An 18,781-nucleotide genomic window follows, 5' to 3' on the forward strand; every position below is an offset into this window, starting at 1 on the left:
AAATGCAACCTCTCTCCTGGGAGGGTACGGCCACTTGGGGCCTCTTTACCGTGCATCTGCCTGGGCAGAGGTCAGGAAGGCAGCACCTGTCGTGCACAGCATCTGCTCCCTGGCTGGGACCTGTTGGAAGGGCAGATGCGGGTGGGAGGGGAGACGTAGCTGGCAGGATTTGGGAGTCCAGAAGCTGGGAGTCAGCGGGGGGGAGGAATGGGTTATAACCCCTGTGAAAATCCCAGAGCATCCTGCCACAGTCGGCCGGTTGTACGTGGAAGTTTCCTCTGTGTTGGTCTGGTTTTGTAGCATTCCTATCTGTTGACTTCTGTCTGGGCCCTACGTTCAGTCTCTTCTTGGTCTCAGTCTCTCAGAATTGACATGACTCCCCCATGTTCCTCTAGGCTCACCCCCTAAGCAAGGAGTGTTCAGACTCTTCAGACGGTCTACAGCTTTATTTAAAAATATGTCATTCAGTTCTGATCAAGTAGTTTGATTCAAATATCCACATTCCTAAATTTACACATGAGATAGTACAATGTAGTTAAGAACATGGCAATTGGATTCAGCTAGACCTAGGTTCAAGTCCTTTGCTCTGTCTCTTGCTAACTGTGTGACTTTGGGCAAGTCCTTTAGCTTCTCTGAACCTCGGCTTCCTCCTGTACAAAATGAAGGTAACAATGGTGGCTACCTCGTTGACCTGAAGATTAAATGAACTAATGCATATAAATGTTTTACACTGTGCTGGTATGTAGTAACCAGTACCTAATTGGTTTCTACAACTTATTGTATGACATATATGTTTACGTGATATAAAGCACAGCGTATCCCTGTCTATTTATTATAATAATAGTCAGTAGTTTATTTTGGGCTTGTGAGGATAGGGATGGGCTTTTATTTTATGTTCTTTCTTATCAGGATCACATAAAACATGTCATAAATACCCCATCTCAGGCTGGCATCACTTGGCTATATTTGCTTTGCTTTATGGCCCTCTCCTGGGTGCATTTCAGAATAAACACTCCGCCCTGAATGACACTAACTCTGTGAGATCAGAGGGAAGAAGGGACTGGATTCAGAGCTTGTTTCCGTGGCTGTTAACTGAGCCACCAAACAGAAAGCCTCACACCCCTGTGTGCAAAACCCTTGCTATGGACTGAATGTTTGTCCCCTGTGCCAAATTCACATGTTGAAGCCCTAATGCCCAGTGTGATGGTATCTGAGCTGGGACCTTTGGGAGGTGATTAGGTTTAGATGAGAGCATGAGCACGGAGCCCCAATGCTGGGATTAGTGCCCTTATAAGGACAGGAAGAGACCAGAGCCCCCTCTCTCTACCGCGTGAGGGTAGCACAAGAAGGTGGCCATCCGTAAGCTAGGAAGTGGGTCCTAACCAGGGACCTTGATCTTGGACTTTCAGCCTCCATAACTGGGACAAATAAGTGTTTGTTGTTTAAGCCACCCAGTCAATGGTATTTCGTTGTAGCAGCCTAAGACGGCCCTGCTCTGTGGAGAAGTCAGCCACCCTGATACCGAGATGTGTAAATGCTACTCTTCTCTACTAACGTTCCTTCCTTCTCGCAGTGGCTGAGACCCCCGGCTTCACCATTCAAGAATGAAGCTCAGTCTTAATCAGCCAGTCACCTGCTCTTATTTTTGTTTTTACGTCACAGGTATACATCATCAATGTGACCTGGTCCGACTCCACATCCCAGATCATCTACCGGAGGTACAGCAAGTTCTTTGACCTGCAGGTAAGTTGGTCTGAGCTCCAATGGTGCCCAGTTCAATCTTCAGTCGCCCAAGTCTCTGGTGGGCTGGCCTCACGCATGTCCTCACTCATCTGGAGAACCTCCAGCAGACCTGTCAGGGTCAGAGTCTAGGTGAGAGCACAGGGACAGATGAGGGAACCCTGATGGTCGAGCTGGGCTTGGTTCAGGCTAGGATATTGCAGGCAGACACTTGGGGCTTTGATGACTTCCTCAGATGGTCTTAACAGTCATCTTTTGTCACCCTCCTTTGCCCGAGGGGTAGGAAACTAGGGTGGAGAGGCAGAGGATGATTGTGGGTGCTATGTATATGAGCAGACATGTCTGTAAACATCTAGGCTGAGACACAAGCCACCACATCATTGCAGGCAAAGAAAAGCAAACATACAGAAAAGACAGAAACAGAAAATAAGCAATTTCTTCAACTACAGACACAAACTGGGCATACCATTATGTCTGTCTCACCGAATAAGGCTCTTACTGCCCTGTGTGTACACGGGCATGGTATCTGTGTCTCTCTAATATATACAGGCATGTTGATATGGGGGATGGTGGTTTGAATCCCACAGCTCCATTGCAAACACCTCCCTTGATGCCAACAAGTGATAGTTTTACACTCATACTAGCTTAGCCAAAAATGAGACTTGGTTGGAAGGATATACCAGAGAAGCTTATGCAGTCAACCAGATGGTGAAACGGGGAGCAAGGCAGTGGGCTCCAGGAACACCTGAAACCAGGTTTGCTCTCCCTTTGTGTTATCTCTGCTTCTCTCTGGGTACTCTTCAGCTTCTATTACCTCATATCCTGAGGAACTTGGCTGTCAAAAGCTCCCAAAATTCATATCTTGTGGTTCCCAACAGCAGAGAGGCTGACTTTCTCCCAGTTCCAAATTGAAAAATCCCAGGGAAGATTCTGATTGGCCCAACTGGGTCAGGTACCCTCTCTGGACCAATTGGTATGACCCAGGGTAGAGGGTCATGTAACACAGAAACGGCCACTAGGGGGCTCCCCTCTGTGTATCAGAGGTAGGCACCAGACAGGGCAGAATCACTGAGTTGGGCAGCAACCTGTACAAGGAAGGGAAAGCCAAGAGGTTCTAGATACTTCTTTAAGCCTATGAACCTGGTTTAGGCCAATAAAAAACAAAGAAGAGACGCCCACTCCTGGCCCTCACAGCCAAGGTCCACTCCTTCCTTTGTAGGCCTTTGATGGTGAGTCATCTTAGAGAGGCATGCCTGCATATTTGCCCCCAAATACCTGATTTTAGCCCATTGTCCTTATTGCCCTACCTATGAAATAAGTCAAAGATGAGCCAGCTTCCTGTATTACAAATCCTCTCTTAAACCAACAATACGAGATTGAATATCCCATTGAATATGGGATTGAAAGCCACTCCTTACCCTTCTGCTTTCTTCCTCTTTACCCCTCAGTTCCTGTCCAATCTCCTTAGGTCCTTCTGGCATAAACTGGTGGGATTTGCTGATACCCCATCAATGGGTATAGTGTGCTGGACAGGAAATGATAACTTAGTTGGGGAAAGGAAACCCTGAAAGGATTCATTGATGAGCCCGAGGGGGTCTGAGAGCCAGCGGAAACTCTCAAATCAGAACTTTTCTTCCCCCCTTTCCGTTTTGTTCCCCTACCCCCTCTCTAGTTTCAGAATCTCACAAGAAAGGAATGCTGCTTCCCCCACTTCTCCCTTGCCTGGAGGGCTCATTTCCTGTGTGTCGGGAGGGGACACATGGCATGGGGCCGCTTGTGCGATGTCCTGGCCCTAGTTACGAGCATAGCCAGGCCTGTCCACGTGGGTCCTCACCACCCCGTAGATGCAGTTAAGAAATAGGTTGGGATGATTCTGTGGAATTGAACCTTTGAGCCAACAATGGCATCTTTGTGAACCCATTTTACAGATCTCATAACATGATGACTTTTAGTGGTGTGCATTTTAGAAAGCCTTTCTTAATTATTGGGGTCACTGATTGGATGAAAGAACAAATGGCATTGCTAACTCCGTCTCTGGTCACTGGTAGCCCTCAGAGCTCAGCTTTCTTAGAGGCGGTGTGAGAGGGTGGCTTAGAGCTTAGGCACTGGAGACACTTTACCTGGAACTGGTTATTGGCTTTATGACTGTGTGACTCCAGACAGGTTCCATAACTTCTCAAGGCTCTGTTTTCTCATCTGTAGAATGAAGATTTAAATAGTACCCATCCAGTAGTGTTGTTGTGAGGATTAAATGAGTGAATCCACGTTTTTCCTGATACATGGTTATCTAATGAGTTACCCACTAGTTGTCTAGTAGTGTTAGCAGATGACAAGGATGCTGGGCTGCAGGTGAAGGGGTCTGGGTGCTTAGGGCCTCCTCTCACGGTGTTGCTATCTTGTTTCCCTCACTTGGCTTCACTCTGCTGAGGAGCTGCTTTATGCCTTGGCCTGTGCCAGAGTGTTCAGAATGCTGGAAGCCACAGGCTCTCTGGAGCTTGCCACTGGGGCAGGACGGGCGTGTGTTGTGGGCAGGGGTGTGGCCCACAAGTGGCTGCTCTCAGAGTCGTTTTGCTCCTCCTGTTTTTGGCAGAGCCCTGTGTTGGAACCCTGCAAGTCCTGAGCTGGCTAAGCCAGTCTGGGGGAAGATGCTAAACTGGCTTTACCAACTCATGGTTTGGGGACCAGAGACCCCTTTGTGAATCTGGTTAGAAGCCCTCTCCCCAGACAAAGGTGTACATGTACAATTTTACTTACAGTGGCAGGTGTTCACAGACTCCTCTGGAAGAACTGCTAAGAACCCCAGTAAAGAACTGCTAAGCTGAACCAATTCATATCATTAACCACACATTCACATCTTGTACTATTTGAGTACCATCTGGGGGCTTTTACATCATATTCAGATAATAGCAATGGGCCCGGGCACCCCTTTAAAGGACCTCTACAAATTGGAGACCCCAGCGTGGGCCTCCCCGTACTTGCCTCTCTTATTTCCGTCTCTTCAAATGGTGTCTTCTGCACCTGGTGGAGGTCAGGGTACTATGAGGAGGCCCTAGTCTCCTACCTCTCTAATGTAACCTGGGGAATCATGTGCAAAGTGGTACCAAGTGGTCCTGACCTCTGACCGAGGGCCATGGGGTGTGTGCTGACCCAATTGTACTTGGAATAGCACAGGTACCTCCAGTGTCCTTCTCCCTCTGCTGAGCAAACCTGGAGATGGACAGCCGTGCCCTACCCTTAAGGCTCCATGGCCACAAGGCCAGGAAGCATTTGAAGGATGCTGTCATAGATCTTGGTTTTTCCTCCTCTCTCCACGGCAGTGTCCACATCCACATCAGCACAGCCCCCACGGCCCCAGCCCATGTACAAACTAAGATTTGAAGCCAAGCATCACTTTGGGTTGGTTATCCTCTTCAACGCTTCTGCCAGGACCTACCTGCTCCACATGTGATGCTCTTGGGAGATATTTGGGAATGAAAGATCTTAGGCACACAGCAGGGCACCTGGCCCTGAAGGGGCAGCAGGCAGAGGGGAGGCAAGAGTAGGAGGAGAGCGAGTGTCTCTTAGATGTGACCCGTGGCATTATTGTGTCCTCTACAGGGTACTTAGCACTCTGGGGGAGCACTGGGGAGCTATTCCCGGTGTAGGGGGAGAGAAACCACAGATAACCTGGTGATTGCCCATTCCACACTTTCCTGAAGCCTTCGCACGTGAGGGCAGACCATTCATCTTGGTATTCTTATTCCCCTCTACCCCCACCACTCACCCTATTCACTGCTGGCTCCCCTGGATTGGCGTCACCAGATAAATAGGACATGTCCGATTAATTTTGAATTTCAGATAAACAATGAGTACTTTTTTTTCTTAGTACAAGTATGTCTCAAATATCGCATGAGACATACTTATGCTAAAAAAGTTGTTCATTGTTTATCTGAAATGCAGCTTTTATTGTGTGTCCTGTATTTTCACTTGCTAAATCTGGTCACCTTGCTGTGGCTGTGAGTGCTGAGGGTGGAAGTATAAAGATGAGTGAGCTAGGCTGGCTCAGGGTAAGAGTGGATTGGCCTGTGTTAAGGCTTCCAGCACATTTGTACTTTTATAAGGCAGAGCACAGGCCAAGGAACATTCAGTTGAGAAGGACAAGGTCCCTTCCTTCCAGGAGTCCATATTTGGTGGGGAAAGTAGAGGTTTAAGCAATGAAGTCCACTGTAGATGAAATAAATACTAGATTGAGGTACAGGCAACATGCTATGGGGTGAAGGGGGAGGAAAGAACATTCTTTTTGGGAGGGGGGAACAAAGATGCTCATATGGTTTTGATTGGTGACAGCAGCGTAGAGTGATGTAGCCACACACCTCTACTCCAGTGTAGGGGGATTTGGTTGTTTTTTGAGAATTATAGTTATCAGGGTGTAGTATGTCCCTAATGTATTTCTTAGTTTGTTCATTCACTTATGCCTGCTTGCCTGCCTCCTTCTGTTCGTCCATCCATCCATCCACCCTCAATCTGTCCAATCTTAAGTGCCTTCCTTTTATGTCCTAGGCAGTATGCCAGGCTCCAAGGATATATTGATGAGCAAAAGCAGATGTGGTTACTGCTTTTATGGGACTTACAGCTTAGTGAGAGAAGACGGATTTTAGTTAAAACACATATATATTCTTTTATACTAGTCCAAATGCTATACAAAGAAAGGTACCATAGACATGTTATAGGGGAACCTTATACTCTGGGATCAGGGAAGTCTTCCCTGAAGAAATAAGTTTTATCTGACAGATCAATGAGTTATTTTATCTTATTTTATTTTGGGGATCAGTAATGAAAGTAAGACTCTCGCCAGACAAATGCGTGAAAGTACATATACAATTCTAATAGCCTTGCTGGTCGTTCATACCCCCGGAAGTCCTTCCCTGGGCACCAAGATAAGACCCTTACTCGGCCCCAAACCTTTTTCTCTCCCCATATCTTCTGCCTGAGGCTTCGGACCTTGTGGTTCTCCCTCCTTCACACACAATGGGTTGCTCACAGAACCCAGCCCCCTCTTCCTGCCCACTGAGAGGCACTGGGTATGGAGGCTTTAGATCTATGCTGTCCACCGCGGTAGCCACTAGCCACATATGGCTACTTAAGTTTAAATTTAAATTGATTAAAAATTGTAAACATTACATTTTAAAAATTAAATTAAGTTTAGTTGATTTTTAAAAATTAAATGTAGTGTCTTGATCATACTTGCTACATGGCATGTACTCAGTAACAACAGTGGCTAGTGGCTAGGTATCGAGCAGACGTAGAACAGTTCTGTCATCCAGAACAGTGCTGCTTTAGACCATCTGGGACACACACAGGCTTGATCTGGCCTTAGGTCCACCCCAGAATACTCTTGTCACCTCCCAGTCCCTTCCCAGTTGGCCTCTCAAATTTTCTAGGGCTCCAGCAGGCAGCGGGGGATTCTGTTCCACCATGATTTGCCCCACCGACAGAACAATTCAAATTCAACAGTATTCCAAACATCTCTTCTGGAAACCAGGTCAGTTACTAGAGGGGGCTTCTAAGGGTGTTTCAGATGTCAAGTTGGGGACAGGGAGAGGAGAGGCTCTTGGTCTTCAAGTGGAAATTAGTTTCTTCTAAAAATAATCCACCACTCAGCCCTATCTGACCAGGAAAGGGACCTGTCCCATAGGGAGCTGGCCAGGACAAGGCCTGACGTGGAGGCCTGTTTGGTTATAAAGGGCTTAGATTACTTGGAGGAGCAGTTAAGGGGAGAAGGAGGAGGATGGAGGGCCACCGATGCTCTTAAGCTGCCTTCTCACTGGCAGCTGGACCACATTTCCAGCCTCTCTAAGTTTCCCTACACAGCTCCTTCACTGTTAAGTATCTCCCCCAAGGCCTGGCCCCACTGAGGAAGGGCCGGAAGGCTCCGTGGAAGGTTGTTTCACAATCTGACCTACAAGGCAATTACTGGAGCAGTAATTGCTCTGCAAACATTGGCTCCGTGGTGCTCCTGGCCTTTTAGTCTGAACTCCGGCCAGTGAGTGCACAGGGTCAATATTTGATCAGAGGCAGGAGAGGCCCTTTAGCTCCCCCCACACTGCTTGGAAGATGGAGTCAAGAAGGTTGTTCAGGTTTGCTTATTTGCTCTAAAGAACTTAACCTATTTTGAAGTGCTTTTCTCTCTCTTCCTTATTCATCTCTCCAGACTCTCCACCCACCTACCGTACTCAGGGTCACACTCACTTTCCAGCTGTCAAATAGCCAGGCTAACGATGGGTGAACAAAACTATAGTCCCAAATCACTAATAATAACTGGCCTTGGAATTGTATACGTACGTGTGCATGTGTTATGATGTCATTTATGGAGTTACAGGATCACTGCATTTTTAGAACTAGAAGAGCTCATTCCAAGTCCCTCACTTTGCAGGTAAACATCTGTGTTAATTTTTCTAGTTATCATGACACAAGTTTTGCTTTGGTGTGACGTCCAGAGCAGACCTCAGCTGAGATCGAACTGGTGTGACCCTGGTGTGTGCCAAGGGTCAACCTGAGAGTAGAAGGCGTGGGGTGTCTCTCCTGCAAGGTCGGTCTTTTAATCACTGAGGCAAGCTCTGTGTTGTTTGAGATCATTGACCCTAAACTAATGGCAAAGGGACCAAAGCCTAGGGAGGTAACTTGTCAAGTTCTAAGAGCAACTTTATAGCAAGCATTCTAGAGAGTTCTGGTGGCTGGCATTGTTCTAGCTCTAGCAGTGTGGAGAGCTGTGGGTCACTGTGATTGCTCACGTGTCCTAGACACAGGAGAATTTTATCCATGACTGAGATCAATCACTTGTCCCAGGAAGGCACAGAAAGCCCTGTGTTGTTTGCCATGGAGAAAACGGGAAACAACTTCAATGACCATTCAGAGAGGATTGCTAAGTAAAACTGAGCTAGTCTCAGAGTCAAAACAAATCTCAATTTTGTGGATGGATCGCCAAGAAATATTAATGAATGGCCAATGCAAGTTTCAAAATAATATTTACAGTGTGATAGCAAGTATGCAAAAGCAACAACAAGATATATCTTTTTCAAGTACATAAACAGTATAAGTGTATATGTACTGAAAAGCTCTGAAAGGATACAGTCCAAACTGGTAATAGAGTTATCTCTAGAAGTGGTTTGGGAACATCAGTGAGAGGGGGGGCTCAGTCAGAGAGGAGCCTTAGCCCTATTTGTAATGTAACTTGTTTTGTAAAAAAGGAGAATATATTCATATATAATTGGCAACATTAACATTTACTAATTAAAAAGACATCTATGGAGGAAGTAGGGAAAGTAGGAACTCTAAAATAAAATACTCGTATGTCCTTCACGGTCATGACTGTATAATGGGACAGAAAACACACAGTTAAAAACAAACAAACATTAAGAACATATCTAACAAGAGAAAGAAAATGAAAATACAGTGCTACCTTGGTTTTCAAAAATAATCCATTCTAGAAGACCATTCGAGTTCTGAAACATTCGAAAATCGAGGCACGGTTTCCCCATAGAAAGTAATGCAAAATGGATTAATCCGTCCAGACCTTTAAAATCAACCCCTAAAACTGCAAATTTAGCATGAATTTTACTATCTAATGATACCTTAGATCCATAAAATTTACGGCATTCGTAAATCGAAATGTTCGTCAATAGAGACATTCAAAAACCGAGGTACCACTGTAAGTATTAAAATCACATTACCTCATATTTCCTGAACCATCATTCTAGATCATTCCGATGGACTGTAACTGATTACAACCCATTACAGCAAATCTCAGACACCTGTCCATAGTATCTTGTCAAACTGGAATCTTGTATTCAAATATTGATCAAAACACATGAACTGCATGTTGAGGCAAGAAGTACTTCGGTGGTTCGTCTTGTGTCATGAAAAAACACACTCAGAGTTGCGTGGCCAGAGAGTGCAGTGGTTAAGGGCAGGTAGTCTAGGGCCAGGATGGCTGGGTTCCAAGACCAGCTCCACCAGTTACTAACTGTATATAACCTTTGGTGAGTTCTTTAACCTCCCGCAACTCTGTTTTCTCATCTGTATAATGAGGATAATAGAAATACCTGCCTCGTGGGTAGTAGTAAGAATAAAATGAGACAACCCATATAAAGCAAGCCCTTAGAATAGGGACTGGCATAGAGACACTAGACAGGGAAGCTGAAACCTCACCAGTTAGGCCCTTAGAAACTTGACTCCACGAGAGTATAGCTGGATATCCTCACTCCATCTGGAAGCAGAGGTTTCTTCCTACGCCCCATTTATAAAGATTTCACTTTCACCACATAACTCAGTCTGCCTTCAGGCAGGAGAGACAGGTGGCGGTGTTAAGAGTTTTCCAGATAAATGCTTTCACCTCCCAAGTATAATTATCAACCCAACTTCCTCCCAGCAACACAGTTAGGAAAACACTACTTTCTAAAATGTGATTATTGGTGGACAGTGTTTCCTTGCTCTTGGAAAGAGGCGTCTTTCAGATCCCTGATAGAATACAGGAGGATTCCAGGGGAGCCCTGTGGGCATTCCAGTAGCTCCTGGAAATTCTGTGGCAGGTTTCCCCTCCCCTTGGCAGCCAGTCTCTGGCCTCAGCCACTCCCTTTCATCTCGCCCCTGTGGCCTGAGGGTGAACTCCAGCTTCCGCTTGTCTCTCCTGATTTCTGCCCTGTGATGGGCTTAGGGGTAGGGGAGGGCTGTGGGGTGTCTGTTCTCCAGAGGTGTCAGGAGAGGAGGGCCTGGTGAATGGTACTTCGAGGCAGCTCAGGATGAAAAGCTAATTACCATTGACTTGGAATAGGGGGGTTAATTGGTGCCCAGCTAGAACGTACTCAAAGTTGGTTTTTTTCCTTCTACACGCAGATGGAGTTTGTACAATGATCCCCTCTTGTGCAGTTTCCCCAACTCTGTGGGTATAGGAGTAACCTTGTGCACAAGGGGCCTCGCAGATCCAGAACAGATGGAGAGAGCTAGCTGGAGGAGGGGTGGCAGCAGAGTCTGTGGGGAAGGGCCTCTGCTCATCTATGCATAAGGGGAAATAAGCCCCAGAGAAGGGAACTGGACCCCTGAGAACCAGCCATGGTGGGGCGTGCCGTCAGGAGAATTTTCCACAGGGTAGGGCCTAAGGATACAGAGAAAGAAGCTTGTCCAACACTCAGCCGAGAGTTGTGGGCTAGTCACCCCACTGCAGGTGTGCAGGAGCTATCTCTGCCTTTTGCTGGTCACTCAGCCTCTCCCTTGGGCCAGGGTGGGATTTTGACACAGTAGAGGAGCCCCTTTGTAGACACTGGGGAACATTGTAAGAGGGTCTGGCATTATTCAACCTTGGCACTCTTCACTGGCTCTAACCTTATGGGTGAAGTCTAGTGAGTGTGGACACTGAATGGCTAATGAGAACATCTCTGCTGGAAGAAAAATCAGCTGTGTGCAAATACCACAATATGGGGGGCAGCACATACTTGCCAACCAGCGTTAGCCATGTCCACTGAGGAATCAGGGCTGGGACTGTAAGTTTTACAACCAGGAGTCCCTTAGAGATCCTCTACCAGGATGATATGTGTCTGGCTCTCATGCTGTCACTCTAGTCCCATGCCCACAGCAGACATCCTTGACTGATTATGGCATGTTCCCATTCTGTGCCCATGGCAGACAGTGTTCATCTATCATGAGCCCAGACATGGTCTCAGAGTCTTTCTAAATAAACAAAACCAAGTATCTTCAGGAAGACACTACCTATCAATTGGCAATGACACCGTGAGGTGACACTTATTGGCCACACTCTGATGTAGCCCATTTCCTTTATTTGACAGATGAGGAAATGAGGCCTTCTAAGAGGAAAAGTGACTTGTCCAAATTACAAGGACGTCAAGTGATAACAGGACTGGAACTCAGGCAGTCTAGCTTCTAGTTCATTCCAGTCTGGAATTCTGGCCTTCCATGCAGAAGTCCTCTTTCTGTTTTTAGCTGAAGCGGGCAGGAAGCCCCTGTTGTATCACCGAGGGAGCTCCTGGTGGGAGGGGCAAATAACACCCTCCCTGGAGACAAGGTGCTTGTGCAGAGAGAAGATTTTTCTGTAGCTCCCAGAAAGGTGAACGGCAGCTCCTTCAGAGAATCGGCTGCTTTTGGGGGCTCGGCCCACACATCCTACCTACCACCGGCTGCCTCTCTCGTTGGATAATAAACCCCAGCTCTGCTAGAGGCAGCGTCTGAGTCAGGCCACACCACTTGCATGACCGCCCGGAGCTGCACACCTTGTTTTCCCAGCAGAAGGGTGTCATGTCAGGGTGTGTTTGGTTGTTACATCTGGGAGGCCCTGCAGTGCAGCTGCTGCTCTGTCACCTCCCTCCTCCTTTAGTCTGAGGCCCAAAGGTCTGACCTAGAACACAGCTCTGCTCCCCACTAGGCCCCCATCTATTCCCTCTTTCGATAACCAACAGGAAAGTTGGCTGGAAAGCAGGTTGGGGGACATTATCCCCCTCCAAACTGGAGAATGAAGGGAAAGAAGATCTTTGGTGGTGGCCAGGTGAGTAGGGTGTGTGTGTGTGTGTGTGTGTGTGTGTGTGTGTGTGTGTGTGTGTGTACAGTTTGTTCTGTGAAGCCTTTAGCTGTAACTAAGTCACTCTCCTCCCGCAGGAGGGAATTTCAAGCTAATCCTGGCACCTTTGGAGGAGTGCCAGCTATATGCTTGGCACTAGGTTTGGTACTTGGGACCTTAGAAGAAAAGTCAGGGTCGTCCTGGGTGGAAAAGCCAGGATGACAGCCTTTGCCTGAGCTGGAGCCGCCAGCTGATGGAAGAATCAGGGCAGAAAGCACAGGATGAGTGAGCGGCCCCAGGTGCAGACCTCCGCTGTCAGGACTGCATGCGGGGGCCATTCTAGCTGGCTTGTTGAGGCAGCTCCTGGATCTGGGGCCTTGTGGTCTTGGTATCCTTGCACCCCTTTCCCTCATGATGACAACAGTTGGTTTAAGCTTTGAGTTTTACAGAACTAGGCGTATGGGACAGCCAGGGTGAGCCGTGGAAGCCTGAGTTGTGTCTTGTTTGAGGGAGGAGTTTTTCTTCCCTCTGGCAGGAGAACGGTCACCAGCTGGGTGACCCATAGATGCCAGCTGCAATAATTCCCCTCTTCAGCTACCCAGCACCCCAGCTGGACCTCAGCCCCCAGGTGACTGTCGGGGCTGTGACTCCTGCATCTCAGGATGTTCCCACAGACCAGGCCATTGTAAGAGTTGTTGGAGAATTGGCTCTGTTTCCTTCATATCCTCAACTTAGCTGGACCCAAGGAAGAAAGATTTAGATTCTTCAGAGACCTCCATGGTTGAGTAACAGCAGGCTTTCCAGAAGAGCTTGTGGGATTCTGGTGCCAAATTCCCAACTTTCAGAGTGGGGCAGTGTCTTGCAGTGATGGAAAGCTCAGGCTTTGTTATCAGACAGACTTGTGTGGGTGTGTGAGTCAGTCCCACCTCTTTACTAGCTGTGTGACCCTGGGCAATTACCTAACCTCCCAGAGTCTCAGCCTTCTCATCTGGGAAATAGTTTAATTGCAGAATCTGCCTCATGGAGTGGTTATGAGAAGTCTAGGAGATAAGAATCAGGAATCTTCCCCATCAAGCCTGGAGCAGCTAGTGGCGGTCATTCCTATTGTTGCCTATGGCCCCTCTGGCCCCTCAGGAGGAGGCAGGGGCTCCAGGTGCTCCCTTGTGCACACCATGTCTGTCCAGCCTGGACTAGGGGAACATTGTCCCAGCCACGAAAGGGTCTTGGGCTCCCCCGCGCTGCAGTGAATGAATGCTCCTGGGCTGGCCAGGAGACAGCCCCAAACGCCGGCCAGGGTTTGGCTCCATCTGCTAATTAGGGAGCGTTTATCTGGTGCCCAGCAGAACAAAGTGGTCAGTTCAGCCACGCTGAAAGTCTGAGCTCAGTGCTGGTGGGGGGCTGGGGAGGAGGCTAGGAGTGGGGCTGAGGCGGGGGGGTCAGGGTCCCTGGGGCTAAATGGACCACATTCAGATATACCTTAAAAAAAAAACACACCAAACCAAACAGGAAGTATGAGGCTGGTGTATGGGCTGGAGCTGAGATGCCTGCAGAGAGGATGGTTCTGGCATGCAACAAGCAGCCATTCTTCCCACTGAGACAGTGGCCTCCCGAGGTCATCTCTCTAGTGAAGGCCAGCTTGTCTGTCTTCCCAAGGAGTCGGGGTTGTTTTATCCCGAGATTTCCAGCCCTCCACTCCTCATCTTGGAGCTTTGTGAGGAGAAAACCCCAGTGGGAGAATAGAGGGAACCCTCTGTGTATGCCCCCCTCTTCTCCCTCCATCCTTCAGTCCAATGAGGTGAGACCAGGAAGGGGCAGATGGGCTAAGAAATCTACCACATGCAGGAGGACTCACAACTGTGAGTCTGTCCATTGTTTCCTGTTTTTGGGGTGCAGCTGGGACACCTTAGGCTAGTTTGGAACACCTAGGTTTCTTGGCCATTTAGTTCAAGGTGGGGCAGGGTGAAGCAACAGAACCACCCTCTCTGCAACTGGCGGGCAGGATTCAGACAGAGCAGTCTGGCTCTGGAATCCACTTGCTAAACCCCTCTTGTCCATTGCCGGTCATAACTTGGACGTGGCCCCTGCCTGGGCCAGCGCATGGCAGAGGTGGCCTGGGAAGCCCCGCACCTTGGAGAGGAGAGAGGTGCTTTCCCTCCCTTGCCAGGAAGGTTTCAGAGAAGGTAGGGCTGGGCTGCACACAGGAGGTGGGTGCTGCCCCAAACCCCTTCCCTGGCTGGGGAGGGTGTGGTCTGGGCAGAGAGAGAGAGAGAAAAAGCATCGATTTCTGTGAGGATGTTCATTTCCTTTTCTTTGCTCGTGAGTCTTCGATTCTCTTTAGTGTCCCCTCTGTCTTTCTCTTTCTCCAGTTCCTCTCCTTATCTCTATCTCCCCAAAGGTCTGTGAGCCCAGGTCTGTTGCTGGGAGTAGCTGTCCATCCCTATGGCCTTTTCCCAGCCTCTCAGGCACTGGTATGTCTTTGCCAGTCTCTGGGTCTCTCTGGTCTGTATTTCTGCCCCCGGATGCTGCCACATTTCAAACAGAAGTCTGGGAGAAGGGCAGGTGGGAGCCTGACCCTAGTCTATAAGGGGGTCACTGACTGTGATGAATGAGGGGCTTGGCCAGTCTGCACCCTTGGAGGCACTCTGTGGAGGGGAGGGAAGCTGCTTCCCCTTCCAGGACTCTGTGGGGCCTGGTAATTAACCTTTTTCCTGGGAGTGGCTCATGTTTAGGCATTCTTACCCCATGCTAGCTGTCCCTCTAGAGCCCCGCCTGTCCCGCCTCTGTCCCTGCTAGAAAAAGCTGAGCAGTCGACATTTGTCCAGGAAAGGGAGCGGCCCTTGTAGGGTCAGGCTGGCCCCCAAAATACCCCACCAGCTGTCGTGATCTGGGTCAGGTAGGGCATCAGAAGTAGGCTAGGGATCGGGCTCTGCTCTCTCTTGGACGTCTCCCAGTAAGGGGCAGTTCTCTCTGGTCCAAGCCTCTGGCATCAGCTAGAGGCGGGCTGGGGAGGGAGCACCTGACCACCTGCCTTGGGCAAGTCACTGAGTTCAGGGTGGGGCTGAGGGGGTGGAGACAGATGGAATAGGAGCCGACCTGCAGGCTGACCCTTCAAGACATTTCCATTTATAAGCCACATGTGTGCTTGCACCTCAGTGTGTTCTAAACCCAGCTCCTATCGAGACCCCTCCCTTCCTCCCTCCCTCCTCCTCCCCTCACCCCTCCTCGAGCCCTCCCTCCTCCCCCTTTCCCCTTCCCTCTCTCAGTGACTGTACCATTTTACCCCAGCATATTCCTCCTCTCCTCCCCCTCAGCCAAGCCCTCCTGACTCCTCACTTGCATCCTTGGCATTCCTACCAGGACTCCCCAGTCCGACCCCTTCCAGCAGCTTCTCTGCACCGCAGCCAGTCAGCTTTTTATTTTCTATCATTTATTTTTAATTATGAACATTTTTAATCCTACAGAAAATAACAGCCATCAGTGGACCTGCTGCCTAGATTGAACAAATGTTCACATATTGCCACATTTGCTTGATATGTTTTTTAAAAAAGACATTGCATGGTGAATATAGAGGAGGTGTCAGATAAATGCTAGATTCCCTTTCTCATTGTCTCGGGTTTTCCTGACAAGGTGAGACTGAAGGTGGGCCTAGGAGAAGGGCTGGGTTTAGGTAGACCGAGCAGGTGGTCCAGGCAGAGGGATGGATGTGAGTGCAGGTGCGGAGGCAGGACTGTCATGGGCACACACAAGGTCAGGGAGAGCCCTGCTCTCTGGGGGACTGAGAGGGAGGCAGGTCTGCACATGGGCACCAGGCAGCCCTCAGCAGCCAGCCCTTTCTCTCCTTGCATTTCCCCTCCTTCTGCACCAAGTCCTAAGTGGGCAGTGGCCATATTTATGAGGTCACTGAGAGGAAGTCATGACCTGGGTCTGCAGGGCTGTCACCAGGACAAGCGACCAATAGCTGGGCACCATGGTGGCTGGAGGACACTGCATTCTGTGGGAAATTTTTTCCTATTGCATTTCCTGGTTCTCTGGCAGGAGTCAAGTTCTCCCCCAAGGAAAGCCTGTGAAACAGAGCTGGCCACAGGGTCCCGGAAGCCCAAGGCCAGGTGGCCCTGGGAGACTTGCCTCCTGTGTGGGTTGCTTTACAGGGACCACCCCATCCCCTACAACTCTGCCTGAGTTTTAGTTTTTGCTTCAGGGATTTTTCTCTTTTTCCATACAGGCCCTACCTTTTGTTCTCCTTTTGAGAATGTGAAGAGACAATAGGAAGCCCTTGGCCCAAAAGGGCCTGCAGAAAGGAGAAGTTACAGGAAAAGACTACTGTGGGCTAAATGGCTGACCTCAGTGACCCGGAAGGAAGCCATAGAGGCAGCAGGTGTCCATATGGGCCCTTGCTGCCATCAGGCCAGATTGAGGCCCGTGGGCTGCCTGGGTCAGCTGTTATGAGCACCTGAGGTGCCAAAGGGATTCAAACCCAGTTGGGACCATCCCAAACCTGGCCAGTCATGTTCCATATCCAACCCAACAGCAAGTCCAGGCATCCTCTCAGACCTACCTCAAAACGTAGCCCGGCTCTGCCCTCTTCCTCTCTGCCCCACCCTGGTCCAGCCCCATCACCTCCCACCTGGGCAACTCAACTGGTTTCTTCAGGGATCTCCCACTCGTACTCTTGTCTTCCCACCAACTAGAGTGACCCTTTTAAAACCTTAATCAGATCACATCACACCTCTGTTTATAATCTTTCTGAAAGACTTCCTTTCTTTTTGGAATGAACTCCCAACTCCTTGCTCTGCCCCAGGCCCTGTGTGGTGGGCCCTCATTTGCCCTTCCGGGCTCCTTTCATTGGCTTTCAGCTTGCCAATCATACACTTGCACCTGAAATACCACACACAGTACTGCCTTGAGGCCTTTATCATTGCTGTTCCCACTGCCTGGAATGCCCTTTCCCCAGATCTTCAAGCCGCCGACTCCCTCTGATACTCAGGTCTCAGCTCGTGTGGCCCCTGCCAGAGAGGCCTAACTTGACTGCTTCCCCTCAGAGAGCCCTCACCCCAGCCCTTTCACATTCAGTTACATTGTCACATCCTATTGTCTTCACACTTATCACAGCCTGTCATCATCTTATTTAACTATTTGTCTTCTTGTTTACTGTCTCGTCCCTGCTAGAATGTGAGCTGTAGGCGAGCAGGACCTTGCTTGTTCTTTAGCTTCTGTTTTCCCAGTGCCTAGAACAGTGCCTGACACATAGCAGGTGCTCAAGAAATCACTGAATGAATACATGAATGTATGGCCACCTGGAACTGAGTACCGTAGTCCCGCCTTATCCGTGGGAGATATGTTCCAAGACCTCCAGGGGATGTCTGAAACCATGGATAGTACCGAACCCTATATAGACTGTGTTTTTTCCTATACCTACATACCCAAAGTTTAATTTACAGTTAAGCACAGTAAGAGATTAACAATAATAACAAATAATAAAATAGAACAATTATAAAAACATACTGTAATACAAGTTATGTGTGTGTGGACTCTCTCTGATAACTGATCTGATAACTGATGGCTACTAAGTGACCGACAGTCAGGGAGCCTATACAGCGTGGATAAGCTGGAGCAAGGGAAGATTCACATCCTGGGTGGGACAGTGGGATGGCAAGAGATCTCATCATGTGTCTCAGAATGGCATGAATTTTAAAACTTGTGAATTGTTTATTTCTGGAATTTTCCATTTAATATTTTCAGACTGAGGTTGACTGCAGGTAACGGAAACTGTGCAAAGTGAAACAGCAGATAAGGGGGACTGCTGCATAGGGAATGAGGAGAGAGGCCTGCGCCCTCCTTCCATACTCTTAAAGACAAGTTCTGCTGTTTCGCTCCCGTTGATCCTTCTGTGTGCCTGCCTTTCTTGGCTTATAGGCTAGCCTTGCTGTTGGGAACACTTTAAAGATTGCGTGGAACAGGGAGGGCTTTCAAATTTTAAGATGCACGCCAACTACTTAGTGATCTTGTTAAAATATAGATTCTGATTCAGCAGGTCTGCATGAGGCTTGATGTTTTGCACTTCCACCAAGCTCTCAGGTGATGGCATGGCTAGTCTCCGGATCACACCTTGAATAGTGAGGACATAGCTACTGGAAACAGACATTTGAAGTCCTTCGTCTTCATTCCTTTCTTGTTCTTCCTTCTGTCCAATGTGATCTTTCTCCCATTTGGTCACAGCTCTTTGTGACCAGGTGGGAACTTGGCCTAGTGCATTTGGGCTCTGTGTGCGGAACACTGTTCCAGCACTTCCCAGAAGCTGCCGGGGGTGGTGTGGGCTGCCTCAGAGAGGTGGTGAGTTCCCGTCATTGGAAGGGTTCCTATGAGCTTGAATGGTCATGTGTCAAGGGTGTTGATGCCTGTGTGGGAGGAGCAGGCCCCTTCCTGCAATTCAACTTTGCATCTCTGTGTACCTTCTACAAACTGGTGGAACCAGGATCTCAAGTTGGGGCTTACTCATCT

General features: G+C 48.8%; 1 protein-coding gene across 9 annotated transcripts in view; it reads left to right on the forward strand.

Annotated features, from left to right (window-relative positions):
- SH3PXD2A (SH3 and PX domains 2A) overlaps positions 1-18,781 on the forward strand; it is a 229,093-nt gene that overhangs the window by 43,552 nt on the left and 166,760 nt on the right. For 8 of the 9 annotated variants that reach the window (XR_012498437.1, XR_012498439.1, XR_012498440.1 and 5 more), the window contains exon 2: positions 1,663-1,743. Coding sequence is in view for 5 of the 9 variants with exons in the window: in XM_074339099.1 (XP_074195200.1) it covers positions 1,663-1,743 (81 nt within the window). In the remaining 4 variants the exon portion in view is untranslated. Of the gene's footprint in view, positions 1-1,662; positions 1,744-12,092; positions 12,272-18,781 lie in introns of those variants that run through there. The other variant, XM_074339103.1, reaches the window with a different exon arrangement.

Source organism: Rhinolophus sinicus, linkage group LG07 (assembly GCF_036562045.2).
Source record: "Rhinolophus sinicus isolate RSC01 linkage group LG07, ASM3656204v1, whole genome shotgun sequence".
Lineage (NCBI taxonomy): Eukaryota > Metazoa > Chordata > Mammalia > Chiroptera > Rhinolophidae > Rhinolophus > Rhinolophus sinicus.